Source organism: Rhinatrema bivittatum, chromosome 2, assembly GCF_901001135.1.
Source record: "Rhinatrema bivittatum chromosome 2, aRhiBiv1.1, whole genome shotgun sequence".
Classification (NCBI taxonomy): Eukaryota; Metazoa; Chordata; class Amphibia; order Gymnophiona; family Rhinatrematidae; genus Rhinatrema; species Rhinatrema bivittatum.
Genome location: NC_042616.1, coordinates 5517414 through 5544440, shown reverse-complemented (window position 1 = coordinate 5544440; position 27027 = coordinate 5517414). Strand labels below are relative to the sequence as shown.

Sequence of the window (27027 nt, the reverse complement as noted above, 5' to 3'; positions counted from 1 at the left end):
ATGCCCAGCAAGGCACTGACCCTGCAGCCAGCAGGGGTCTCCCTTCAGTCTTCTTTTTTCCGCGCAGCAGTTGCCACGCGGTGAAAGGAGCTCTCTTACCACGTTCCTGACAGGAATTCGGTATTTTACTATCCGAAGAAAATTTGCCCCTCAGGGGTCTCCCTTCGACAAATTTTTGTCACTTTCGCGGAAACCGGTAAGTTTTTTCCCTTTTTTAATCGGCGGCCGTCGATTTTGGCCCTTGAGGCCTGTGGGAACTTACTGAGCCCGCGCCTAAATTTGGCCTTAAGCCATGGCGACGGGGTTCCGTCGATGTCCGGATTGTACCCGGACTATGTCCATCACTGACCCCCATAGGGTTTGTGTTTTATGTTTGGGTAGTGAGCATGATGTCCTGACTTGCACCAAATGTGCCTTAATGACACCTAAGGGTCGCAAGGCCAGGATGGAGAAGATGGGGCTCCTCTTCCATGCACCCACCCCAACGCCATCGATAGCATCGACGTCATCGGAACCGGCACCGTCGAAGTTGCACCACCATCGCCAACCCGCCGGTGACCGTCCACCATCGATGACTTCTCGGCCGTCGACTCCTGTCCCCTCCCCGGATGACCGAGGAGATCGGAAGGATAAGCATCGCCATCGACGGCACAAGTCTCGGCCCGTCGAGGATCCGCAACCATCGACCTCTGAACAGGCCGAGCCACCGAAGAAAAAGCCTCGGTCGGACCTGGCACCGTCCACGTCTCGTTCGCAGGCACCGAGGAAACCCTCACCCTCCCGGGGTGCGGGGGCCGTGATCCCACCGGTTACGGTGGTCCCTCCGGCCCTGCCTCAGCCTCCCTCTCCCGTCGAGCCGGGTATGCTTACCCCTGGTCTCCGGGCAGAACTGGACCGGCTGGTCCAGGAGGCCATCGAGAATGCGATGCGAAGATTCCAGCCTCCACCGGCACCGCCTCCGGCACCGATTCCGGCACCGCCTCAGGCACCGACCTCAGCACCGACTCTGCCACCGAGGATGGAACCGACCACCGAGCCTATAGTGGAAGCGTTGGCACCGATACTAAATCGTATGGAGGCACTTATGCGCGCCCTTCCATCGGTGATTTCATTAGCACCGACTACACCATCATCTCCGGAAGGACATTCATCGACAGGAGAAACACCGTTCCGGATTCCTCCGTCCGGTGTCGTTCCATCGGTGCCTTCACATACCTTTCCACCGATTTATCCTTCGGCTCCATCGATTCCAAGATCGGCACCGATTCCATCGGTGGCCCCGAAGCCCTCGATGCCGTTCACTGTTCCGCTTGCAGCACCGGTTCCATCGATGCCTTTGGATCCTCTACCAGGTCCTTCAGGACAGCAAACCTTACATGATCCTTATGATACCTGGGGTGATGATTCATCTTCAGATACAGATTTACCATCCCCACCATCTCCTACAGAGAGTAGAAAACGATCTCCTCCTGAAGATCTCTCCTTTATAAATTTTGTAAAGGAGATGTCAGAAGTTGTGCCTTTTCAGCTGCAATCTGAGACCGATGACAGGCACCAAATGATGGAGCTGCTCCAATTTCTGGATGCCCCCAAGATCATCGCTTCCATCCCCATTCACCAAGTATTTCTGGATCTTTTAAAGAAAAACTGGGAATCACCTTCATCTGTGTCACCAGTCAATAAAAAAGCTGACTCAACCTACCTCGTTCAGTCAGCACCAGGATTTCAGAAGTCTCAACTGGATCATCGCTCTGTTGTAGTTGAGTCTGCGCAAAAGAAAGCCAAGCGTTTAAAGCCACACTCTTCCACTCCCCCTATCAAGGACAACCAATTTCTTGATAGTGTGGGAAGGAAAGTGTATCATGGGGCTATGTTGATATCTCGTATAGCTTCATACCAACTTTATATGACTCAGTACAACAGAGCTATCCTTAAACAAATGCAGGACTACGCTGACACCTTACCGGACCAATACCAGCCACAGCTTCAAGCCCTCCTTCACAAAGGATTTGAAGCTGGGAAGCACGAGATCCGAACGGCCTACGATATCTTCGATGCTTCCACGAAAGTCTCAGCTACTGCCATCTCAGCCAGACGTTGGGCTTGGTTAAAATCATCCAACCTTCGCCCAGAGGTTCAGGATCGTCTAGCCGATTTACCCTGCTTAGGGGATAATCTGTTCGGAGAACAGATTCAACAAATTGTGGCGGAATTGAAGGATCACCACGAGACGTTGAAACAACTTTCGTCTGTTCCATCTGAGGTATCCTCCAAACCACCACCTAAGAAGGACTCCAAAAAGTCATTCTTTCGGCCACGTCGTTATTACCCTCCGTCGACTAGGCCTCGTCCGGCTCGATCCTCCACCAGACCTCAGCCACGCCAACCTCGGAAACAAAGACCTGCTGTAGCCCCACCCCCCGGGCCTGCGGCAGGCCTTTGACTTCCCGACTCGGAGCACATGCCATATCCCACTCCTCCACATCCCTGTAGGGGGTCGTCTGTGCCACTTTCTACAGCATTGGATACGGATTACCTCAGACCAGTGGGTGCTGGCGATTATCGCACAGGGTTACCACCTCAATTTCATAACTCTTCCGGCAGACTCCCCGCCGCTTCAAGCGTGGAGTCTATCCAGCCATTTGGCTCAATTACAACAGGAAGTATCTCTTCTTCTGCAATCAAATGCTATAGAACTCGTTCCTCCCTCTCAACGAGGCAAGGGATTCTATTCCAGATACTTCCTAATTCCAAAGAAATCAGGAGGGCTACGTCCAATTTTAGACCTTCGAGCCCTCAACAAGTATCTGCAAAAAGAAAAGTTCAAGATGGTAACCCTGGGCACGTTACTCCCTCTGCTGCAGAAAGGGGATTGGCTATGCTCCCTCGACCTCAAGGAAGCTTATACCCATATTGCGATAACACAATCCCATCGCAAATATCTGCGGTTTCTCGTAGGCCGCGACCATTATCAATACCGAGTACTGCCTTTCGGTCTGGCATCTGCTCCACGGGTCTTCACCAAATGCCTCGTAGTTGTAGCAGCATTCCTCAGGAAGGAAGGTGTCCACGTATACCCCTATCTGGACGACTGGCTGATCAGGGCCTCCACCCCTCAGATTGCCCGGTCCTCCCTACAATTGACAATCAACACACTCCTTTCCTTAGGGTTTCTTGTCAATTACGAGAAATCTTGCTTCGTCCCATCTCAAACCTTATCTTTCATTGGGGCAGACTTGGACACCTTACAGGCAAAGGCCTACCTTCCGCTACAACGGGTCCAAACTCTCATGTCCCTAGCTCACCAGCTCCAGTCTCAAGACACTGCCACAGCTCGCCAATTCCTAGTTCTCCTAGGACACATGGCATCCTCGGTTCAAGTCACTCCCATGACCAGACTAGCCATGAGGGTAACACAATGGACTCTACGACAACAATGGATTCAAGCTTTTCAGCCTCTGTCCTCCATAATCACAGTCACACAAGCGCTGCGCCTATCCTTAACTTGGTGGACGACTCAGGTCAACCTCCTTCAGGGCTTACCCTTTCTTCCACCGGATCCGCAAGTTATCCTAACCACCGACGCTTCCCACATCGGTTGGGGGGCCCATGTGGACAATTTTCAAACCCAAGGGTTATGGTCCAACGAGGAAGCCGAACACCAGATCAATTTCCTGGAACTTCGAGCAATCCGCTATGCGCTCCGCACCTTCAAAGATCATCTCTTTCATCAGATAATCTTAATCCAGACGGACAACCAAGTGGCCATGTGGTACATAAACAAGCAGGGAGGCACAGGCTCCTTCCTTCTGTGTCAGGAAGCTGCGCAGATCTGGGCGGAAGCCCTCTCCCACTCTATGTACCTCAGGGCCACTTACCTGCCGGGAGTAGACAATGTATTGGCAGACCGGCTGAGCCGTGTCTTCCGACCGCACGAGTGGTCACTCGATCCTCTGATAGCGACCTCTCTGTTTCACAAGTGGGGTTCTCCCCGCATAGACCTCTTTGCGTCCCCTCAGAACCACAAAGTGGACGATTACTGCTCTCTCATTCGGAGCCAGAACTCTCGGCCGAGGGATGCATTCTCCCTCAAGTGGACAACCGGTCTGCTCTACGCATTCCCCCCACTTCCTCTTGTGTCAAAGACTCTCGTGAAGCTACGCCAGGACGGAGGAACCATGATCCTGATAGCACCTTACTGGCCACGCCAAGTATGGTTTCCAATACTCCAGGATCTCTCCATCCGCAGGCACATTCCTCTGGGAAAGGACCCGCATCTGCTCACTCAAAACGACGGATGCCTCCTCCATCCCAACCTCCAAGCCTTGTCCCTGACGGCATGGATGTTGAAAGGTTAGTCCTTCAGCCTTTCAACCTTTCAGATTCCGTTTCTCGAGTCCTGATAGCTTCACGAAAGCCTTCCACAAGAAAGTCTTACTCATACAAATGGAAAAGGTACACATCATGGTGCACTTCTCAGTCCCTTGATCCCCTTTCCTGTCCAATTTCCAAATTCTTGGACTATTTATGGCATCTCTCTGAATCAGGTCTTAAAACCTCTTCCATTAGGATGCATGTCAGTGCGGTAGCCGCCTTCCATAAAGGTGTACAGGGTGTCCCTATTTCAGTACAACCCCTAGTAACACGTTTTCTTAAAGGCTTGCTCCATCTGAAGCCACCCTTACGGCCTCCGGCCCCATCCTGGGACCTTAATCTGGTTCTTGGTCGTCTAATGAAACCTCCTTTCGAACCTCTGCACTCCTGTGAGTTAAAGTATCTCACATGGAAAGTGTTATTCCTTTTGGCTATCACTTCAGCTCGCAGGGTTAGTGAATTACAGGCCCTAGTTACCTATCCGCCTTACACTAAGCTCCTGCAGGACCGGGCGGTACTCCGCACTCACCCTAAATTTTTACCTAAGGTAGTTTCTGAGTTTCATATCAATCAATCCATCATACTACCTATCTTTTTTCCCAGGCCCCACTCCAACTCTGGAGAACAGACCCTGCATACCCTAGACTGTAAACGAGCTCTAGCCTTTTACCTAGACCGTACAGTTTCTCACAGGAAGAGCACTCAATTATTCGTCTCTTTCCATCCTAACAAGTTAGGACAACCTGTGGGTAAGCAGGCTCTTTCCTCCTGGTTGGCGGACTGCATTTCTTTCTGCTATGAGCAGGCTGGCATTCCTTTCCAAGACCGTGTCAAAGCACACTCTGTGAGGGCCATGGCTACGTCAGTGGCACACCTTCGATCGGTGCCGCTTCCTGACATCTGCAGGGCTGCAACCTGGAGTTCTCTCCATACCTTTGCAGCCCACTATTGTTTGGACAAAGCTGGAAGACAGGACTCCATCTTCGGCCAATCTGTCCTGCGTAACCTTTTTCCAACGTGATGTACCAACACCCTTCCACCTTCCCGGTAGGGTGCGGATGCCCTTTACCAAATTCCACCCCAGTTGTAGTGCCTGTTGCACGTCGTTGGGTGCATTTGGTGCAAGTCAGGACATCCTCAGCTCGGTACTCACCCATTTGTGAGGACAACCATCCTGCTTGTCCTGTGAGAAAGCAAATGTTGCTTACCTGATGTAACAGGTGTTCTCACAGGACAGCAGGATGTTAGTCCTCACGAAACCCCGCCCGCCACCCCCGCGGTGTTGGGTTCGTTTTGTTTTTACTTTCTAGGCACTGCCTGTAGCTTTGAAAATCAGACTGAAGGGAGACCCCTGCTGGCTGCAGGGTCAGTGCCTTGCTGGGCATGCCCAGTAGGGGCCAGTCAAAGTTCTGTTTAAACTTTGACAGAAGTTTTCCGTGGTGGGCTCCATCCTCGATGTCACCCATTTGTGAGGACTAACATCCTGCTGTCCTGTGAGAACACCTGTTACATCAGGTAAGCAACATTTGCTATTTGGAATCTTTCTTCATTTTACTGAAAGACACTTGGTTCACTTTGGCACTTATTGCAACCTCTCTACTGGGATTTCCCTATTTTATCGCAGCAAATAAAAATCAATGGTACAACTTCAGAGTGGGTCCCCATCACCCCAAAAGTACCTCCTTGATCTGGATTGTCCGCCACTCTCTTTAATGTTTACCTAACTCCTCTCTGTCATCTCCTTGGGCATCGCAGTGTTTCTTATAAAAAGTGTACAGATGACACACAGTTTTTCTTTACTCTTCTCTCATCTTGGTCTGCCACAATTTACTTTGCTTCTGTCCGTTGGTGTTGACTTTCTGCTAATCGCTTATCTCTGAATCTTAAAAAAAGCAAACAATATTCTCCTTTTAGGTTGCCATCCGCCGTTTGCTATCCCTGAGTTCACTCCAATCTTGGGAGTCACCACCCCGATCTCTCCCTCAGTTCGGAATTTTGGGGTCACCCGAGACACCGCTCTCTCCATAGAAACAGAGAAATGACGGCAGAAAAGGACTAAATGGTCCATCCAATCTGCCCAGCAAGCTTATAGTGGTATCTGCTGTACCGTGCAGGTTATCCCCATGCTTTTCAGTTTCCCAGACTGTAAAAGTTAGGGCCCTCATTGGTTGCTGTCTGAATCCAGTTCCCCTTTACCTCTTGCTGTGGAAGCAGAGAGCAATGTTGGAATTGAATTAAAAGTATCAGGTTTATTGGTTAAGGGTAGTAACAATATCATCAGCAAGTTACCCCCATGCTTATTTGTTCCCCAGACCATAAAAGTCGAGGCCCTCGTTGGTTGCTGTCTGAATCCAATTCCCCCTTTCCCCCTGCTTTTGAAGCAGAGAGCAATGATGGATTTACATCAACAGCATAAAGGCTTATTGGTTAAGGATAGTAACCACTGCACCAGCAGGTTACCCCCATGCATTCGTTTCTTCATTCCCATCCTTTAGCCTTTAGGGATCCACAGTGTTTATCCCATGCCCCTATGAATTCTTTCACTGTTTTTGTCTTAATCTCCTCCTCTGGAAGGGCATTCCAGGCATTCACCATCCTCTCTGTGAAGAAATATTTCCTGACATTGATTCCGAGTGGTCCTTCCTGGAGTTTCATTTTGTGATATCTAGTTCTACTGATTTTTTTCCAACAGAAAAGGTTTGATGATTGGGCAGGTATCTGAAGGTCTGTATCATATCTCCCCTGCACCTCATCTCTTCCAGGGTATTCATATTTAGGTCCTTCAGCCTCTCCTCATAAACCTTCTGATGCTGACCCTACACCATTTAGGTCGCTCTTCTTTGGACCACCTCCATCCTGTCTCTATCCTTTTTGAGATATGGGCTCCAGTATTAAACACAAAGTACCTGTACACGGGCAGCACCACCTGCTTTTTATTACTGGTTATTCCTCTCTCTGTGCTTCGCCACCTTCAGATCACCAGACACTATCACCCCAAGGGCCCTCTCTTGTTCCTTGCACATCAGTCTTTCACCGCCAATCACATATTGATCTTTTAGATTACCATGATGGCACTTCTTGGCACTGAATCCCAGATGAGAAATCCTGTACCAGTCTTCAAGCTTTTGTAAATCACTTTTTATTTTCTCTAATCCTTTGGATGTGTCCACTGTATTGCAGATCTTAGTATCATCCACAAACAGACAAACTTTACCTTTTATTCCTTCCGCAATGTTGCTCACAAAGATATTGAACAGAACAGGTCGCAACAACAATCTCTGTGGCTCTCACCTTAACACCGCTCTCTATTCAGAGCAGGTTCCATTTACCATCACATATTGTCTTCTGTCAACCAGTTTGCAATCCATGCCAGTACCTTGGCGCTCACTCCCAAGCTTTTCATTTCATTCACAAGCCTCATATGCGGGACTGTATCAAAAGCTTTGCTGAAATCCAAGTAGATCACATCGAGCATTCTTCCTTGATCCAATTCTTTAGTCACCCAATCAAAAAAATCAATCAGATTTGACTGACAGGACCTTCTCTTGGTGAATCCATGCTGCCTTGCATCAAGCAGACCACCAGATTTCAGATGGTTCTCTATCCTTTCCTTCAGCAGTGTCTCCATTACTTTTCCCACCACCGAGGTGAGGCTAACCGACCTGTAGTTTCCAGCCTCCTCTCTGCTCCCACTCGTGTGAGGCAGGACCAGCACCACTCTTCTCCAATCACTCGGCACCACTCCCGTTTCCAGAGATCTATTGAACAGGTCCCACAGCGGACCAGCCAGCACATCTCTGAGCTCCCTCATTATCCTGGGATGAACCTCATCAGGCCCCATGACTTTGTCCACTTTCCAGGGATCTATTGAACAGGTCACACTGTGGACCCGCCAGCACATCTCTGAGCTCCCTCAGTATCCTGGGATGAACCTCATCAGGCCCCATGACTTTGTCCACTTTCAGTTTCCCCAGCTCTTCCCATACATTCTCTACTGTAAATGGAGTTACATCTACTCCACTCCCCTCCAGTTTCTTGTTAACTAGCGACGGTCCTTCTCCAGGGTCCCCTTAAGTGAACACAGAACTGAAGTATTCGTTTAATATTTCTGCCATTTCTTCGTCTCTCTCCATACATTGCTTCTAGTCACCTTTCAGTTTCACAATACCACTACGGACCTCTCTCTTTTGTCTGATACAGCTGAAAAATGTTTTGTCACCTCGCTCTACCTCCACGACACCACAGATTAAATCTGTAGTCAAGAATTCCTTCAAGTTAAGGATGTTAAGACACCTAAAGCCCATATTACTAAAGAGATAACTTTTGTACACTTCTCCAAGCTGTCCTCTTTCCTTCCATTGACTACTGCAACTCTCTGTACTCTGGTCTCCCTCAAAAGTCTCTCCGTGCCCTTCAAATAATCCAGAACTCTGCTGCCCGCTTACTCACTAACACATCATCATATCGCCCGTCTTAAAAAATGTACATCGGCTAGCGACCTCCACATGCATAAAAGTGTACCATCCGCACTGGATTAGAGGAACCGGAGCTTCTGAACTGTCTTTGCAATCGGGAAGGATCAGTAAATGTTATCAAGTTCCCTGGTCAGGCTGACTTCTGGGGTTCAACGATGGCTTTGTCGCACTGGCAGGAGGGCTCTAGTTTAACCCGTTAAAACCTAAAGTCTCAGGAACAGAGGCTGCGACTCCTTGGGCGTCGGGTCACTGAGTCTGCGTACTAAATCACAAGTCGACAGCCTGGGAATGGGCCGCACGCTCTTTATCTGCTGTCATGTTCTCCGATTCTTCAGGGGTGATAACTGACACTGAAAGTTTTGGCTGCCAGTAGAAGCTCTTCTGCACGTTTTCCCTTGCTCTACCGAATCTACCCCTTCTTTTGGAATGGGAAAATTTTGCTGTGGAAAGCACGTTACCTGGTGGCCCGTTTTAAAACGTGGTGTCTGTCCTTAGATGGCTCTGGCCCTGTCTGCTTAAATCACGGGCTGGACAGGAGCGATCCTCTGGAGCAGCACTTGCCCGTGGAGCGCCGCTCTGCGCTCCCGCTACCCGGAATCTGCCGCCACCGGATAACCAGCGGCCAGCGTGGGGTGCGGCTTCCCGTGCAGCTCGGACCCGGACGCTGGTCTCCCTTCTTCTCACTTCTGCTTATTTCTGATACAGATTTGCTACGCAGGGGCATGGATTCATTTTGGAATTTGCTGTACGACGGGCACTCTTCTTTTTTTTTCCTGTCTGCCGTACGGCTGATGAACAAAACGTGCGCTCGCTGGAGGATTTCAGGGCTCTGGCAGGTCAGAAATGAAAATGAATGTGATAAGAAGGGAGCAGAAGGATGCTGTGGGGACAAAGCACCGGCTCGAAAAGAGGAAGGGAGGCTCTGCTCCCAGACTGAGCGACATTCATGGGAAATTAGGAAACACGGAGCCGATTTCCCAAGTACAGAGAGGCAAACAAGAAAACGCGTTCAAACTCAGTGCAAGCTTTCTACCTGCAGAGTTTGCACTGGGCATACATGTACATCGCTGCTTCAGCTTTAATTAATGGCTAAGAAAAAAAATACAGAGTCTGTGCCTGCCTTCCCTGTACTCCCAGGATAAGGGGTGTGAGAGCCTCCTACCTGCACACATTGCCCTGCAGCCATGTCCCTCACTCTGGGGATCCTGGGGAGGGAGGGTCAGTGTCAGGGCTGGTGTCAGTCTCCTGTACTCCCAGGATAAGGGGTGTGAGAGCCTCCTACCTGCACACATTGCCCTGCAGCCGTGTCCCTCACTCTGGGGATCCTGGGGAGGGAGGGTCAGTGTCAGGGCTGGTGTCAGTCTCCTGTACTCCCAGGATAAGGAGTGTGAGAGCCTCCTACCTGCACACATTGCCCTGCAGCCATGTCCCTCACTCTGGGGATCCTGGGGAGGGAGGGTCAGTGTCAGGGCTGGTGTCAGTCTCCTGTAGTCCCAGGATAAGGAGTGTGAGAGCCTCCTACCTGCAGACATTGCCCTGCAGCCATGTCCCTCACTCTGGGGATCCTGGGGAGGGAGGGTCAGTGTCAGGGCTGGTGTCAGTCTCCTGTACTCCCAGGATAAGGAGTGTGAGAGCCTCCTACCTGCACACATTGCCCTGCAGCCATGTCCCTCACTCTGGGGATCCTGGGGAGGGAGGGTCAGTGTCAGGGCTGGTGTCAGTCTCCTGTACTCCCAGGATAAGGGGTGTGAGAGCCTCCTACCTGCACACATTGCCCTGCAGCCATGTCCCTCACTCTGGGGATCCTGGGGAGGGAGGGTCAGTGTCAGGGCTGGTGTCAGTCTCCTGTACTCCCAGGATAAGGGGTGTGAGAGCCTCCTACCTGCACACATTGCCCTGCAGCCATGTCCCTCACTCTGGGGATCCTGGGGAGGGAGGGTCAGTGTCAGGGCTGGTGTCAGTCTCCTGTACTCCCAGGATAAGGGGTGTGAGAGCCTCCTACCTGCACACATTGCCCTGCAGCCATGTCCCTCACTCTGGGGATCCTGGGGAGGGAGAGTCAGTGTCAGGGCTGGTGTCAGTCTCCTGTACTCCCAGGATAAGGAGTGTGAGAGCCTCCTACCTGCACACATTGCCCTGCAGCCATGCCCCTCACTCTGGGGATCCTGGGGAGGGAGGGTCAGTGTCAGGGCTGGTGTCAGTCTCCTGTACTCCCAGGATAAGGGGTGTGAGAGCCTCCTACCTGCACACATTGCCCTGCAGCCATGTCCCTCACTCTGGGGATCCTGCGGAGGGAGGGTCAGTGTCAGGGCTGGTGTCAGTCTCCTGTAGTCCCAGGATAAGGGGGTGTGAGAGCCTCCTACCTGCACACATTGCCCTGCAGCCATGTCCCTCACTCTGGGGATCCTGGGGAGGGAGAGTCAGTGTCAGGGCTGGTGTCAGTCTCCTGTACTCCCAGGATAAGGAGTGTGAGAGCCTCCTACCTGCACACATTGCCCTGCAGCCATGTCCCTCACTCTGGGGATCCTGGGGAGGGAGGGTCAGTGTCAGGGCTGGTGTCAGTCTCCTGTACTCCCAGGATAAGGAGTGTGAGAGCCTCCTACCTGCACACATTGCCCTGCAGCCGTGTCCCTCACTCTGGGGATCCTGGGGAGGGAGGGTCAGTGTCAGGGCTGGTGTCAGTCTCCTGTACTCCCAGGATAAGGAGTGTGAGAGCCTCCTACCTGCACACATTGCCCTGCAGCCATGTCCCTCACTCTGGGGATCCTGCGGAGGGAGGGTCAGTGTCAGGGCTGGTGTCAGTCTCCTGTACTCCCAGGATAAGGAGTGTGAGAGCCTCCTACCTGCACACATTGCCCTGCAGCCATGTCCCTCACTCTGGGGATCCTGGGGAGGGAGGGTCAGTGTCAGGGCTGGTGTCAGTCTCCTGTAGTCCCAGGATAAGGGGTGTGAGAGCCTCCTACCTGCACACATTGCCCTGCAGCCATGTCCCTCACTCTGGGGATCCTGGGGAGGGAGGGTCAGTGTCAGGGCTGGTGTCAGTCTCCTGTACTCCCAGGATAAGGAGTGTGAGAGCCTCCTACCTGCACACATTGCCCTGCAGCCGTGTCCCTCACTCTGGGGATCCTGCGGAGGGAGGATCAGTGTCAGGGCTGGTGTCAGTCTCCTGTACTCCCAGGATAAGGAGTGTGAGAGCCTCCTACCTGCACACATTGCCCTGCAGCCGTGTCCCTCACTCTGGGGATCCTGGGGAGGGAGGGTCAGTGTCAGGGCTGGTGTCAGTCTCCTGTACTCCCAGGATAAGGGGTGTGAGAGCCTCCTACCTGCACACATTGCCCTGCAGCCATGTCCCTCACTCTGGGGATCCTGGGGAGGGAGGGTCAGTGTCAGGGCTGGTGTCAGTCTCCTGTACTCCCAGGATAAGGAGTGTGAGAGCCTCCTACCTGCACACATTGCCCTGCAGCCATGTCCCTCACTCTGGGGATCCTGGGGAGGGAGGGTCAGTGTCAGGGCTGGTGTCAGTCTCCTGTACTCCCAGGATAAGGAGTGTGAGAGCCTCCTACCTGCACACATTGCCCTGCAGCCGTGTCCCTCACTCTGGGGATCCTGGGGAGGGAGGGTCAGTGTCAGGGCTGGTGTCAGTCTCCTGTACTCCCAGGATAAGGAGTGTGAGAGCCTCCTACCTGCACACATTGCCCTGCAGCCGTGTTCCTCACTCTGGGGATCCTGGGGAGGGAGGGTCAGTGTCAGGGCTGGTGGCAGTCTCCTGTACTCCCAGGATAAGGAGTGTGAGAGCCTCCTACCTGCACACATTGCCCTGCAGCCATGTCCCTCACTCTGGGGATCCTGCGGAGGGAGGGTCCGTATCTGGGCTAGAATCTGTCTTTTGTGGTCTCTGGGTAAGATATTTGAGAGCTTCCTACCTGCACACAGCCTCCTGCAGCCATATCGTTTTGTTTCTGCTGTGCAGGAACTTGGATCCCAGTTGCAGACCTTGGTGCAGAATGGATCTTTTTCTGTCCCAGCTTTGCTGCACAATGGCGCTGCTCTCTGCAAAGATCTCTGGGCCTGGGAGGGGTCTGTGTCCCGGGCAGGGGAAAAGTCTGGAGCTGGATCTATAGCCGTGCAGGAAGAGGAAGGAAGCTGCAGAGCACAGGGAATGGAGAGCCCCTGGCTGATTGCAAGTCATGACGGACTACAGGATCTTGTCCTGGTTTTCTAAAGCGCCCTGTGGGCTACTGAATTGTTCCCTGTGAGGGCGCACTCTGATCTTGTCCTGGTTTTGTAACATCCCTTCTGCAAGCCATGCACTGACAAAGGAACCTGGTTTATAACCAAAATGGCTAGGGAGGGGAGGCTGGAAAACCAGGATAGGGTATTGTGGCTTGGATTTGCTGCACAATTGAAGATATGAGAGCTGAAAGCCAATTTTCAGCTTAATCAGGCTTGTGGAAACTAGGGGACAGTTTTAATCTGTGAGGAAAGCAATTCCCTGGCTTTCAGGAAGCCTCTATTCAAGAAAGTATCTGAAGTACAATCTTAGCAGTTCTGAAAGTTTCTTTTGTGCTTTCCCCCCAGTCTTGAAGCTATGATTGTAAGTTATTGCTCCAGTTCGTCAGGTCTGCAGCTCATGCATCTGCTCATCTGTAAGCCTCTTCCGACCTGGGAGAATGCACAGCAGGATGCAAGGCTGAGGTGAACTCTGCAGCTTAGATGAGACCCAGAGCTCAGCTTGGACCTGGAGTGGAGATCCCATCCAGATTCTGCACGAAGCCCGCAACTGAGAGTGCCGGGATGTACTTCAGGGCCTAGGGATGAGGTTCCTTGCCCAGCACCTCAGTGCGGTGCTGGAGAAGGAGAAGAAATCTCTCTAGAAGGTAGCGGGCGTGCAGTGCATCCGAATGCCCAAGTCCCCTGTGCTGTCCTGAATGAAATCCGGACCTGAGAAAGGGCAGACCCCCTTCAGCATTTATTCCATAAATGTAACCCAGCCATCCTTGGTTCACACAGATTCATGTTTTTATTTACACTTCTTTTTTTTTTTCACTGTCCTTCATATCTTTACCCTCAAAGCTTCACTAGTGGACACTGTCGCACAGACCCTCCCATAAGAGTAGTGTTTCGGAGATTCCATCTCTCTCCTTCACTCTCCGGTCTGTTTTCTCTTCACTCCTCAGAAATCCATTATTTTGGGTTCCTCTGCGTGCAGAGGTCTCTTTTGTACTTTTCTGTTTATGAGGGTAAGAGCGGAGAGTCGGCTTCCTGTTGCTGTTCTGCACCCTTTCCTTCTCTTTGGGGGAAAGGTCACACACTTGCTGCTGTCTCTGTCTCCTCTCTGACTGCTTCTTCCTGTCCATCTTACTCACTCAGTACTCAGCTGCTATCCAGATTCAGCAAGTTAGCTGGATAAACTTCTCCGGCTCCCTGGGTATGCAGCGCACGGCTATCTAAGAATTAGCCAGATACGTTTATCCTGCTAACTTTATGCCATTTCATTAGCAGTCCTAATCAGAGGCATATTAAGGGGGGTGGCCCGCCCAGGTGACATCCAGGAGGAGGCTGCCAGCCGGGAGGAAAGTGGGCGGCCATGAGTGGAGCCCATCCTACTCATGGCTGAAGAGGAAGTAGGCACTGGCGGGTCGCAACTGAGGAGCAGTTAACAGCTGATATTGATGTGGCCTGTGAGTGTGTGTGTGTGCAGCATGATAGGCCCAGGAGTGTGTGTGTGTGTGATTTGGAGCCTGTATGCCTGATTAAGGGTGTGTGTTTGTGTGTGAGAGAGAGCCCGTGTTAAGGGGTGTATGTGAATGAGAGACTGAGACCCTAAGTACAGGGGTGTATGAGTGTGCAAGAGAAAAAAGAAGCCTGTATGAGTGCCTATTTGCCAGAGAGAGAGAGAGCCTATGTGAGGGTGAGGGGAGTATGGAATAGAAAGAGGGATTCTATGTGAGAGTATATATGTGTGTGAGAGGACAGAGGGAGCCTGTCTGAGGGTGTGTGTGAGAGGACAGAGGGAGCCAATGTGAGGGGGGGGGGAGGGGTGTATGGCATAGAGAGAGGGATTCTATGTGAGAGTGTATATGTGTGTGAGAGGACAGAGGGAGCCTGTCTGAGGGTGTGTGTGAGAGGACAGAGGGAGCCTATGTGAGGGGGGAGAGGTGTATGGAATAGAGAGAGGGATTCTATGTGAGAGTGTATATGTGTGTGAGAGGACAGAGGGAGCCCATGTGAGGGGGGGAGGGGTGTATGGAATAGAGAGAGGGATTCTATGTGAGAGTGTATATGTGTGTGAGAGGACAGAGGGAGCATATGTGAGGGGGGAGGGGTGTATGGAATAGAGAGAGGGATTCTATGTGACAGTGTATATGTGTGTGAGAGGACAGAGGGAGCCTGTCTGAGGGTGTGTGTGAGAGGACAGAGAGAGCCTATGTGAGGTTGAGGGGTGTATGGAATAGAGAGAGGGATTCTATGTGAGAGTGTATATGTCTGTGAGAGGACAGATGGAGCCTGTCTGAGGGTGTGTGTGAGAGAACAGAGAGAGCCTATGTGAGGTTGAGGGTGAGAGAGGAATTCTATGTGAGAGTGTATATGTGTGTGAGATGACAGAGGGAGCCTGTCTGAGGGTGTGTGTGAGAGGACAGAGGGAGCCTATGTGAAGGGGAGGGGTGTATGGAATAGAGAGCGGGATTCTATGTGAGAGTGTATATGTCTGTGAGAGGACAGAGGGAGCCTGTCTGAGGGTGTGTGTGAGAGGACAGAGAGAGCCTATGTGAGGAGGGAGGGGTGTATGGAATAGAGAGAGGGATTCTTTGTGAGAGTGTATATGTGTGTGAGAGGACAGAGGGAGCCTGTCTGAGGGTGTGTGTGAGAGGACAGAGAGAGCCTATGTGAGGGGGGAGGGGTGTATGGAATAGAGAGAGGGATTCTATGTGAGAGTGTATATGTGTGTGAGAGGACAGAGGGAGCCTGTCTGAGGGTGTGTGTGAGAGGACAGAGAGAGCCTATGTGAGGAGGGAGGGGTGTATGGAATAGAGAGAGGGATTCTATGTGAGAGTGTATATGTGTGTGAAAGGACAGAGGGAGCCCGTGTGAGTAGGTGTGTGCATTTGTGTGAGTGAGGGAGCCTGTGTTAAGGGGTGTGTGTGTATGTGTGAGGGAGAGACAAATGGAGGGAGCCTGTGTGCAGGGGTGTATGAAAGTATGTGCAAGAGAGAGAGACAGAGAGAGCCTGTGTGAGGGAGAGGGGACCCGGAGATCAGTGGGGAAGGGGGACGGACGGACAGAGAAGAGAACCTTGGGGAGGGTTACAAAGGATATCTGTAGCTGGCTGAAAGAGAATCTCCAGAATACCCCACGGAGAAGTCATGCGATGCCAGTGCACATCAAACTGACCGCAGCCTTGGCCTTCTTGGCCACTGGGAGTTTTCAGACCACTGTAGGCGACACTACTGGCCTAACCCAGTCTGCAATGTCCCACTGTATGCAGCAGTTTAAAACGGCTCTGTGCAGAAGACTGAATGTCTATATCATCTTTCCAGCAGCAAGACAGGAGAGACAGGCACCTTTGACGTAGCTGACTTTCCGTCAGCGCTTGGTGCTGTAGATTGCACACATATAGCCTTAAGGATGAAAGAGTCTATAGAAAGAGTAAAGGTTTTCGCTCCATGAATATGCAGGTTGTTTGTGAAGCCACGGGTGTAACCACTGATATAGTTGCCAGTACCCAGGATCCTGCCACAGTGCTTTTATTCTGTCTCAGTCAGGACTGGCTAGTGAATTTGAGAGTGGCTGCTTATCCAGGGCCTGGCTCCTAGGCAGGTAACAGTAGCTTTTGTAGCTGATACCACGCTAGTGGTGAGATGGCTCTGGAAGCCAGGCAGTGCTAACATCTGTTATTGATGACTAAGGATCTAGCACCTCTGCCATTGCCAGACTCAGATTGATGATGATAATAAACCCCTCTGCAAACATTCAGCCTTACAAAAGGACACAGGGCACTCGAGCCACACCTGCATCCTTCTCCACTTGTAAGCAAGCCGTCATACTGTTATCTTAGAGGCAGCTAATCTATACCCATTCCAATTCCCAATTCCCTTCCTCTCACAGGTGATAGAGGATACCCATGGCTCTTAGCCCCAGTTAGGGATCCACAGACAGCTGCTGAAGAATGCTATAATAGGTCCCACTGGTGCACCTGGTCAGTGATCGTGCGAACCTTTGGCATTCTGAAGACAACTTGAGATGTCTGGACATGATGGGCATTGTGTTACTATATAGCCAGAGAAGGTATGTCAGATCTTTGTGTTTCCTAGCTAGTAGACAGATGGACTCAGGACTAGTGGGTTATGCTCCCCTGCCAGCAGATGGAGATGAAGCAAGCTGACATCACAAATTGTATATATAGCCCTGCAGTGACCCCCCCAGCCTGCCAGTATTCTTCGTCTCCAGCAGATGGTGGACATGCATCTCCCAGTGGGGATTGCTTCAGATTTTGAAAGAAGAATTAAAAAAAAGAAAAAAAGCCCCGCTCTCTTGTGGTGATACCAGATGGTCTCTCCCCAATTTGAGAATTCCTGAGGTGATTTCCGTGGTCCCTCAGAGGTGTGCCTCGGTCTGGTAGCTGGTTTCCCTGGTGTGGACTTAGCTGATTGTACAGCTTAAAGGCAGCGGGTGCAGGAGGCCAAGCACAGTAGTGACACCAGATGCCCTCTCCTCCCCACAGCCAGGGACTGTCTCCGTACTCAGCCAGGAGGGGCTGAGCTTGGGTAAGTTTTAAAAAAAAAAAAAATTTACAAAATATAGAGACAGCATAGAGGGGTTTGCAGGACTTCCTCCGGTCTCTGTGCTCAGCGTGCCGTTCTGACATTCGTTCCCGCTCCCATGGGGGTTAGGATTGCTGGGCAACCTGGAGGGTTGAGCAGCCCAGGTGGGCTAGGCCCCGCACTTAGGCCTTTTTCCTGCACGCTGCATGGGAGGCCATAGTGGCGTTTTCATGCTCTTCTGTGCATGTTTTACTGCGCTCTACAGGATGTTGGTGTGCGCAGTGCATTGGCTCTATGCACGCTCTGTGCGCGCACAAATTTTTAAGCATTGGTGGTGCACCCAAGTTTTGGTGCACCCAGGTTTTGGCGCACAGGGTGTGCGCGTGTTTTTTTGCAGAGCTTAACTCTTGGGGCATCTAATTGTTTTGCACATAAATTTTGTGCACTTGAAATTTTTTCTGTGCGAACCAGCTGGATGCACATTCTCCATCTGCTGTGCACTAATGGCGCCGGCGAGCAAGAAACCTAAGCACCTTTCTCTCTGTTTTGCCTGTCATATTTGGGCTTCTCAGTCTGATGTGTCCTCATGTCTCAGCGCTGTTTAGAAACTCATGGAGAGTTGTCTTCTTCTGATTTCGCTAAGCCTGGATCCTCCCAGCCTGATGATGGTCTGGTTAAGGATCTGTCTGGAAGCATGACGGATCTTCGAACTTCCTTGACTGGATCCTCCACAGGAGTTGGCAGTTCAGTGGGCCTCACCCCAGTTTCTTCGGGGTTTGGCCTGGATCCGGCTGCTTTTTCTTGGGTGAAGTTTTTTTTCCAGGGTTTACAAGCCTTTCTTCAGGTGTGGTCCTTGGCTTTACCCAATCCTGTCAGGTTGGACCCTCAGCTGGTGGCCCCTCCCTCTTCCAGTCCTGTGGTTAAGTGTCGGGGTACACCTTGGTTCGCTGCGAATGTTCCCGTCAGGAACCCAGATGGCACTGAGGAGGAAGCTGATCTTGATTCCCTGGAAGATGGGGAAATTCCTCTGGGACTGTAACCGTATCAGACCATGTTACGGTTCTTTCACAGAGATGAACTGCTGGCCCTAATTTCCTAGACTTTGAAGATACTGGGAGTGCCTGGGGCAGATTTCATGTCTGAGCCAAAGAAGAATTCCATTTTGGTTCCTTGCGTAAAGCCTCTTGCTTTTTCCCTGTTATGGACACCATTCAGGAATTGATTGATTTTTTGGACACCCGTAGGCAAATTTTAAAGAGGGTTGGAAATTGAAAGATCTGTACCCCCAGGTTCCAGTGGTTAGAGAGTGTTTGCATTTTCCAAAAATGGATGCGTAGGCGACTATCCCCATAGAGGGAGGAGCGACCTTGAAGATTGTGCATGATAGGAGGATTGAGGCCATCCTTAAGCAAGCCTTTGAAGCAGTGGCAGTTACTTTACAGATAGCTTCATGTTGTGCCCTAGTGGCACGATCTTGTCTGCTTCTCTCTCAGGAGTTGATTCTGGAGTCAATTCCAGAGCAGTTATGGAACCCGCTGCCACCTTTTTAGCAGATGCAGGCTGCAATTTGGTCCATATCTTGGCCAGAGGAGTGGCTTCAGTGGTAGCTGCCAGGTGTCAGTTATGGTTGCATAATTGGTAGGCTAATGCAACCTCCAATCTTACGAAATGCCTTTTAAAGGCTTGCTCTTGTTTGGGAGCAAGTTGGAGAAATTAGCCAGTAAGTGGGGCAAAACTCCTGTCCCTCGGTTGCCGGAGAATAAGAAGCAGTTGCAGCACCCCTCTGGTATGAGGGATCGTCTCTGGGGTTCCAAGCATTTTCGTTCCTGCAGAGGGTCGACCATTCAGAGGACTCAGCTTTTCAGTAGGTCTCAGTCCTTTCGTCCCAGACAGCCCAAGAGGGCTCGGGTGGCAGATTCTCCTGAGCTTCCCAATGAAGGTTTGTCGACTCACCTTCGGGAATAAGAAATAAGGGGACGCCTCTCTCTTATCAGGGGTGGGTCATGATCACATCGGATCAGTGGATCCTGGAGGTTTTAAAAGAAGGATATGTGCTGGAGTATTGCAGTATTCCTCAGGATGTATTCATGGTGTTTCCTTGCCACTCCTCACAGATGAGCTAGCAGTGGAATCTACACTTCTAAGGCTCCTCCAGCTGAGGGCTCTGGTTCCAGTCCTACGACTCAAAAAAATATGGGGCGATATTCCATTTATTTTGTTGTACCCAAGACAGAGGGTTCCTTTTGTCTCAACCTGGATCTCAAGGGAGTCAACTGTCATTTGCAGGTGACTCATTTTCGCATGAAAATCTTACACTATTTCTGGGAAAGTCTGACCTCCTTGGATCTGTCTGAGGCCTACCTTCATATTCCCATCCATTTAGAGCACCAATGTTTTCTGCGTTTTGCGGTGTTGAGGCGCCATTATCAGTTTTGGGCGCTGCCTTTTGGTCTAGCTACCACTCCTAGAATGTTTTCCAAGGTTATGGTGGTGGTGGTAGCAGCGGGGTTGAGAAGAGATGAAATCCTTGTACACTTGTATTTGAATGACTGGCTGATTCGCGCCAAGTCTCTGGAAGAGAGCCACCTAGTGACACACAATGTGATCTCCTTGTTGCAGGAGCTCGGTTGGGTGGTGAACCTGGCCAAGAGCAGTCTTCAGCCATCTCAGTTCTTGGAGTATCTGGGTGTTTGGTTTGACATGAAGCAGGCCAAAATTTTCCTGCCGGAAGTTCGGATTCAGAAATTGATTTCACAGGTGCGTCAGTTATTGAGCACTACAAACCCAACAGTATGGTCCTATCTACAAGTGCTCGGTTTAATGGCGGCAACCCTGGAAGTGATACCGTGGGTGAGAGCGCATATGCTTCCTCTTCAGCGCTTCCTGCTGTCTCGTTGGAACCTGCAGTCTCAGGACTAATTGCTTCGGCTCCACTTACTGATGGAAATCTGCTCTCACCTTCAGTGGTGATTGCAGGAGGAGTGATGGCAACCCGCTAAACTTCGGTATAGAAAAGCCTCGAAATAAATAAATAAATAAATTTGAGAAAGGTGTTTCCTTGACCTCCCCAAACTGGTTGATACTCATGATAGATGCTAATCTCCAGGATTGGGGAGCTCACTGTCAGGAACTGGCGGCCCAAGGACGCTGAAATGCTGAAGAGTCCCTCTGGAACATCAATCGCCTGGAAGCCTGGGCAGTCCAGTTGGCATGCTTGCAGTTCAGCCATAGACTGCATGGTCAAGTGTTCCGACTGATGTCGGACAATACAACAATGGTGACCTACATCAGTTAATGGGGAGGAACCAAGAGTCAGCAAGTGTCACAGAAAACAGACCAACTTATGTAATGTGTGGAAGGACATCTATAGATGATCTCGGCCTCTCACATTGCAGGAAATACAATGTTAGAGCAGATTTCTCAGCAGGGAGAGTCTGGACCCAGGAGAATGAGCGTTGTTGATGAGGCATTTCAGGTGATAGTGGATCGCTGGGGCCTTCAATTCTTAGACTTGCTGGCGACATCTTGTAAAGCAAAGGTTCCTCCTTTCTTCAGTCACAGGAGAGATCTGTAGTCCCTGGGCATATATGCTTTTGACCAGGTCTGGCCGGAAGACAAGTTGCTTTATGCCTTTCCTCCATGGTTCTTGTTGGGTAGGATAGTTTTCAGGATCGAAGGCCACAGGGGGTTGGTACTCCCGGTGGCCCCGGATTGGCCCAGACGACCATGGTATGTGAATCTGCGAAGACTCCTGGTGGAGTCCCTGCTTCGTATTCTAGCGCACAAGAATCTGTTGCAGCATGGACCTGTCCTTCATGAAGATCCGACTCTGTTTTTACTTACGGTTTGACCCTTGAGAGGGCTCTCTTGTTGAAGTGTGGTTATTCTTCTGCAGTGATTGTACCTTGCTTCGTGCTTGGAAGTTCTCCACTTCCTTGGCCTATGTGCAGATTTGGAGAGTGCTTGAGGCCCGGTGTTCTCCCTCGTTTGGTTAAGATCCTGCTCATTTTGGAATTTTTGCAGGATGGGTTGAATAAAGGTTTGGCCCTTAATTCCTTGAAGATACAGGTTGCGGCTCTTGCCTGTTTCAGGGGCCCAGTGAATGGTGATTTCTTATCGTCTCATCCTGATCTGGACCATTTTTTGAAGGGAGTGAAGCATCTTTGGCCTCCCTTGAGGTTACTGGCTCCATTGTGGAGTCTTAATTTGGTGTTGGAATTCTTGGTCAGCCTTACATTTCGACCACTGCATAACCTTTCCTTATGGTGATTGACCTTGAAAACAGTGTTCCTAGTGGCTTTATATTCTGCGCATCAAATTTCAGAGCTGCAGGCCTTGTCTCGCTGGGAGCCATTCCTTTGGGTGAGTCCAAAGGTGTTACAGCTACGTACTGTTCCATCCTTCTTGGCGAAGGTGGTCTTGGAATTTCATTTAAATCAGTCCAAATCCTTGCCATCCTTAGATAAGGTCAGGGACACGGAGGAGAATCACCTCTTGCATACCTTAGATGTCAAGAGACATATCATGCGGTATCTGGAGGTTTCTGAATCTTTCCGAAAGATGGATCGGCTGTTTGTCCTTCATGATGGAAGGAAGCATGGCGAACCAACTTCGCAGGCTAAAATAGCTCACTGGATTAAGGAGGTAGTCACGACTGTGTATGTGGATGCTGGAAAGCCGTTGCCTAGTCAGATTAGGGCTCAGGCAGTGTCTTGGGCAGAGGTTAGTCTGTTGTCTCCCGTCGATATCTGCCGAGCTGTCACGTGGTCCTCCTTACACACTTTTTCCAGGTTTTATCGTCTGGATGTGCAGGCCCGGGAGGACGCAGCCTTTGCAGTGGGCAGCCTCCCACCCTATTCAGGAGTAGCTTTGATACATCCCACTGGTCTTGAGTCTATCTGTCTAAAGGCTAGGATAGGAGAAATGCCTATTTACCTGATAATTTCGTTTTCCTTAGTCTAGACAGATAGACTCAGCTTCCCCCCCCTCGGCTGTTGAATGATTGCGTCCTTCTGTGGGGCTAAGTGTTAGCCCAGACCCTAGATTGGGGTACATTCGTTCCCTGCTTGAGTTCAGTGTTTATGGTCGGTTGAGTACAGTTCTGGTTGCCTGTTTTTAATCAAGTTTTTTGCTAGTCTGTCCAGGGTTGCCTTTGCAGAGAATACTGGCAGGCTGGGGTCACTGCAGGAGTATATATACTGTGACATCGAGCATGAACCCACTGGTCCTGAGTCCCATCTGTCTACGCTAAGGAAAAGGAAGTTATCAGGTAAGAGGTCATTTCTCTCCCTGCTGCATTGCAAGCACCGGGCGAGGAGATATTGCAATGGCAGTGCCAGGGAATCAGACACAGTGCCGGAAGCAGCACGTGTTGATGCAAGAACATTTTCTGCCGAGGGCGAGTATCTTATTGCAGACTGCTACATACCATGAGACATGGGTAGTGGTTTTCTGCTTTTCCCCTTCCTTCCCAAAAGCACACGTGACCTCCCTTCTCCCCCACGTGATCTTGTGCTCTCCCGTCCGGCCTCTGCCTTAGAATGGGCCGGGGATCTGCTCTGTAACCGCGGCAGGAGAGGAGGGTGGAAGGAGAGTAACGTGGTCGGCAGCCACTTCTCCCTGCCTGAGTGGGGGAGCTTTCCCTCTTCAGCCTCATGCGATTGCCGGGAGAGGGGGATGCTCTGCAGGGTACATCCTCCTTCCGTCCTCTGCTCAGCCCGGGATGACGGGCTCTTATCTGGCACGTGCAGGCGGTCATGGGTACTGCTCTCCTGCACGTGCACGGCTGTGGCTGCAGCTCTCGGAAAAGGCTGCACCGGCTCTCACCGGAGGGGGAATGCTGGGTGGTCTGCCTGCGTCTGCACAGACATGACTGCCGGGGGAATTCTGCGCTCACGTTCTGTGGACCTTGCAAAACGCTGCACGTTTGCATGGAAATAACAGTACAGACAACAGAGAGCCTTCACATGTTCTCATCTAATGATTTCATTCTGGCAGAGAATGTTTACTTCCATCATTCTTCTCTCTCACCACTCACTCTCCCTGTGTGACACCAGGCTCATCTACCAGCCCCTCCACCTTCTCCCCCTCCCTCTTCCCCTCTCCCCCTCCTCCCTCTCTCCCCCTCGCACCACCGTCATATATTTGCCTTCTGCCTTGGAACAGCTCATACATTTACAGATGTTTATTTACCTCTTTCTTACAGAGTAGGAATACTATGCACTGACGGCACTTCACTGTTTGTTTCCTGGTCTTCAAGCTGCCTGGTGGTGCTGCATTCGCGAAGGCCCCAACTCTTCAGGCAGGTTAGCGGAGCTCGGCTATAATCAGTGTGGCACTGCCTCCCGCGAGCCTGCCCCGTGCTGCGCTGCCTCCCGCGAGCCTGCCCCGTGCTGCGCTGCCTCCCGCGAGCCTGCCCCGTGCTGCGCTGCCTCCCGCGAGCCTGCCCCGTGCTGCGCTACCTCCCGTGAGCCTGTCCTGTGCTGCCATGTGCTGCGCTGCCTCCCACGAGCCTGCCCCGTGCTGCGCTTCCTCCCGCGAGCCTGCCCCGTGCTGCGCTACCTCCCGTGGGCCTGTCCTGTGCTGCCCCGTGCTGCGCTGCCTCCTGCGAGCCTGCCCCGTGCTGCGCTTCCTCCCGCGAGCCTGCCCCGTGCTGCGCTACCTCCCGTGAGCCTGTCCTGTGCTGCGCTGCCTCCCACGAGCCTGCCCCGTGCTGCGCTTCCTCCCGCGAGCCTGCCCCGTGCTGCGCTACCTCCCGTGAGCCTGTCCTGTGCTGCCCCGTGCTGCGCTGCCTCCTGCGAGCCTGCCCCGTGCTGCGCTGCCTCCTGCGAGCCTGCCCCGTGCTGCGCTTCCTCCCGCGAGCCTGCCCCGTGCTGCGCTGCCTCCCGCGAGCCTGCCCGTGCTGCGCTGCCTCCCGCTAGCCTGCCCCGTGCTGCACTACCTCCCGCGGAGCCTGCCCCGTGCTGCGCTTCCTCCCGCGAGCCTGCCCCGTGCTGCGCTACCTCCCGCGAGCCTGCCCCGTGCTGCCCCATTCTGCGCTGCCTCCCGCGAGCCTGCCCCGTGCTGCGCTTCCTCCCGCGAGCCTGCCCCGTGCTGCGCTATCTCCCGCGAGCCTGCCCCGTGCTGCCCCATTCTGCGCTGCCTCCCGTGAGCCTGCCCCGTGCTGCGCGTCCTCCCGCGAACCTCCCCCGTGCTGCCCCATTCTGTGCTGCCTCCCGTGAGCCTGCCCCGTGCTGCGCTTCCTCCCGCGAGCCTGCCCCGTGCTGCGCTGCCTCCCGCGAGCCTGCCCCGTGCTGCGCTACCTCCCGCGAGCCTGCCCCGTGCTGCGCTTCCTCCCGCGAGCCTGCCCCGTGCTGCGCTACCTCCCGTGAGCCTGTCCTGTGCTGCCCCATTCTGTGCTGCCTCCCGCGAGCCTGCCCCGTGCTGCGCTACCTCCCGCGAGCCTGCCCCGTGCTGCGCTGCCTCCCGCGAGCCTGTCCTGTGCTGCCCCATTCTGCGCTACCTCCCGTGAGCCTGTCCTGTGCTGCCCCATTCTGCGCTACCTCCCGCGAGCCTGTCCTGTGCTTCCCCGTGTTGCGCTGCCTCCCGTGAGCCTGTCCTGTGCTGCGCTGCCTCCTGCGAGCCTGCCCCGTGCTGCGCTTCCTCCCGCGAGCCTGCCCCGTGCTGCGCTGCCTCCCGCGAGCCTGCCCCGTGCTGCGCTGCCCTCCCGCGAGCCTGCCCCGTGCTGCGCTGCCTCCCATGAGCCTGTCCTGTGCTGCGCTGCCTCCCGCGAGCCTGCCCCGTGCTGCGCTTCCTCCCGCGAGCCTGCCCCGTGCTGCGCTGCCTCCTGCGAGCCTGCCCCGTGCTGCCCCATGCTGCGCTTCCTCCCGCGAGCCTGCCCCGTGCTGCGCTGCCTCCCGCGAGCCTGCCCCGTGCTGCGCTGCCTCCCGCGAGCCTGCCCCGTGCTGCGCTGCCTCCCGCGAGCCTGCCCCGTGCTGCGCTGCCTCCCGCGAGCCTGCCCCGTGCTGCACTGCCTCCCGCGAGCCTGTCCTGTGCTGCCATGTGCTGCGCTGCCCTCCTACGGAGCCTGCCCCGTGCTGCCCCATTCTGTGCTGCCTCCTGTGAGCCTGTCCTGTGCTGCCCCGTGTTGTGCTGCCTCCCGTGAGCCTGTCCTGTGCTGCCCCGTGTTGTGCTGCCTCCCGTGAGCCTGTCCTGTGCTGCCATATGCTGCGCTGCCTACCGTGAGCCTGTCCTGTGCTGCCCCGTGCTGTGCTGCCTCCCGCGAGCCTGCCCCGTGCTGCCCCATTCTGTGCTGCCTCCCGCGAGCCTGCCCCATGCTGCGCTGCCTCTCGCGAGCCTGCCCCGTGCTGCGCTGCCTCCCGCGAGCCTGCCCCGTGCTGCGCTGCCTCCCGCGAGCCTGCCCTGTGCTGTCCCGTGCTGCGCTGCCTCCCGTGAGCCTGCCCTGTGCTGCGCTGCCTCCCGAGAGCCTGCCCCGTGCTGCGCTGCCTCACGCGAGCCTGCCCCGTGCTGCGCTGCCTCACGCGAGCCTGCCCCGTGCTGCGCTGCCTCACGCGAGCCTGCCCCGTGCTGCGCTGCCTCCTGCGAGCCTGCCCCGTGCTGCGCTTCCTCCCGCGAGCCTGCCCCGTGCTGCGCTGCCTCCCGCGAGCCTGCCCCGTGCTGCGCTGCCTCCCGCGAGCCTGCCCCGTGCTGCGCTGCCTCCCATGAGCCTGTCCTGTGCTGCGCTGCCTCCCGCGAGCCTGCCCCGTGCTGCGCTTCCTCCCGCGAGCCTGCCCCGTGCTGCGCTGCCTCCTGCGAGCCTGCCCCGTGCTGCCCCATGCTGCGCTTCCTCCCGCGAGCCTGCCCCGTGCTGCGCTGCCTCCCGCGAGCCTGCCCCGTGCTGCGCTGCCTCCCGCGAGCCTGCCCCGTGCTGCGCTGCCTCCCGCGAGCCTGCCCCGTGCTGCGCTGCCTCCCGCGAGCCTGCCCCGTGCTGCGCTGCCTCCCGCGAGCCTGCCCCGTGCTGCACTGCCTCCCGCGAGCCTGTCCTGTGCTGCCATGTGCTGCGCTGCCTCCTACGAGCCTGCCCCGTGCTGCCCCATTCTGTGCTGCCTCCTGTGAGCCTGTCCTGTGCTGCCCCGTGTTGTGCTGCCTCCCGTGAGCCTGTCCTGTGCTGCCCCGTGTTGTGCTGCCTCCCGTGAGCCTGTCCTGTGCTGCCATATGCTGCGCTGCCTACCGTGAGCCTGTCCTGTGCTGCCCCGTGCTGTGCTGCCTCCCGCGAGCCTGCCCCGTGCTGCCCCATTCTGTGCTGCCTCCCGCGAGCCTGCCCCATGCTGCGCTGCCTCTCGCGAGCCTGCCCTGTGCTGCGCTGCCTCCCGCGAGCCTGCCCCGTGCTGCGCTGCCTCCCGCGAGCCTGCCCTGTGCTGTCCCGTGCTGCGCTGCCT

General features: G+C 53.7%; 2 protein-coding genes across 2 annotated transcripts in view; one reads left to right on the top strand and one right to left on the bottom strand.

Annotated features, from left to right (window-relative positions):
* The window catches only part of LOC115083444 (zinc finger protein OZF-like), a 59529-nt gene extending 46583 nt beyond the window's left edge, over positions 1 to 12946 (bottom strand). The window contains exon 1 of the mRNA XM_029587260.1: positions 12773 to 12946. Within this exon, the coding sequence (XP_029443120.1) occupies positions 12773 to 12796 (24 nt within the window). The 5' untranslated portion in view covers positions 12797 to 12946. The remainder of the gene's footprint in view (positions 1 to 12772) is intronic.
* A 12977-nt stretch (positions 12947 to 25923) lies between these two features.
* LOC115085997 (vegetative cell wall protein gp1-like) lies at positions 25924 to 26784 on the top strand. The gene has a single exon (XM_029592577.1). The coding sequence runs from the start codon at positions 25924 to 25926 to the stop codon at positions 26782 to 26784; it is 861 nt and encodes a 286-aa protein (XP_029448437.1).
* Positions 26785 to 27027: the final 243 nt, after the last annotated feature.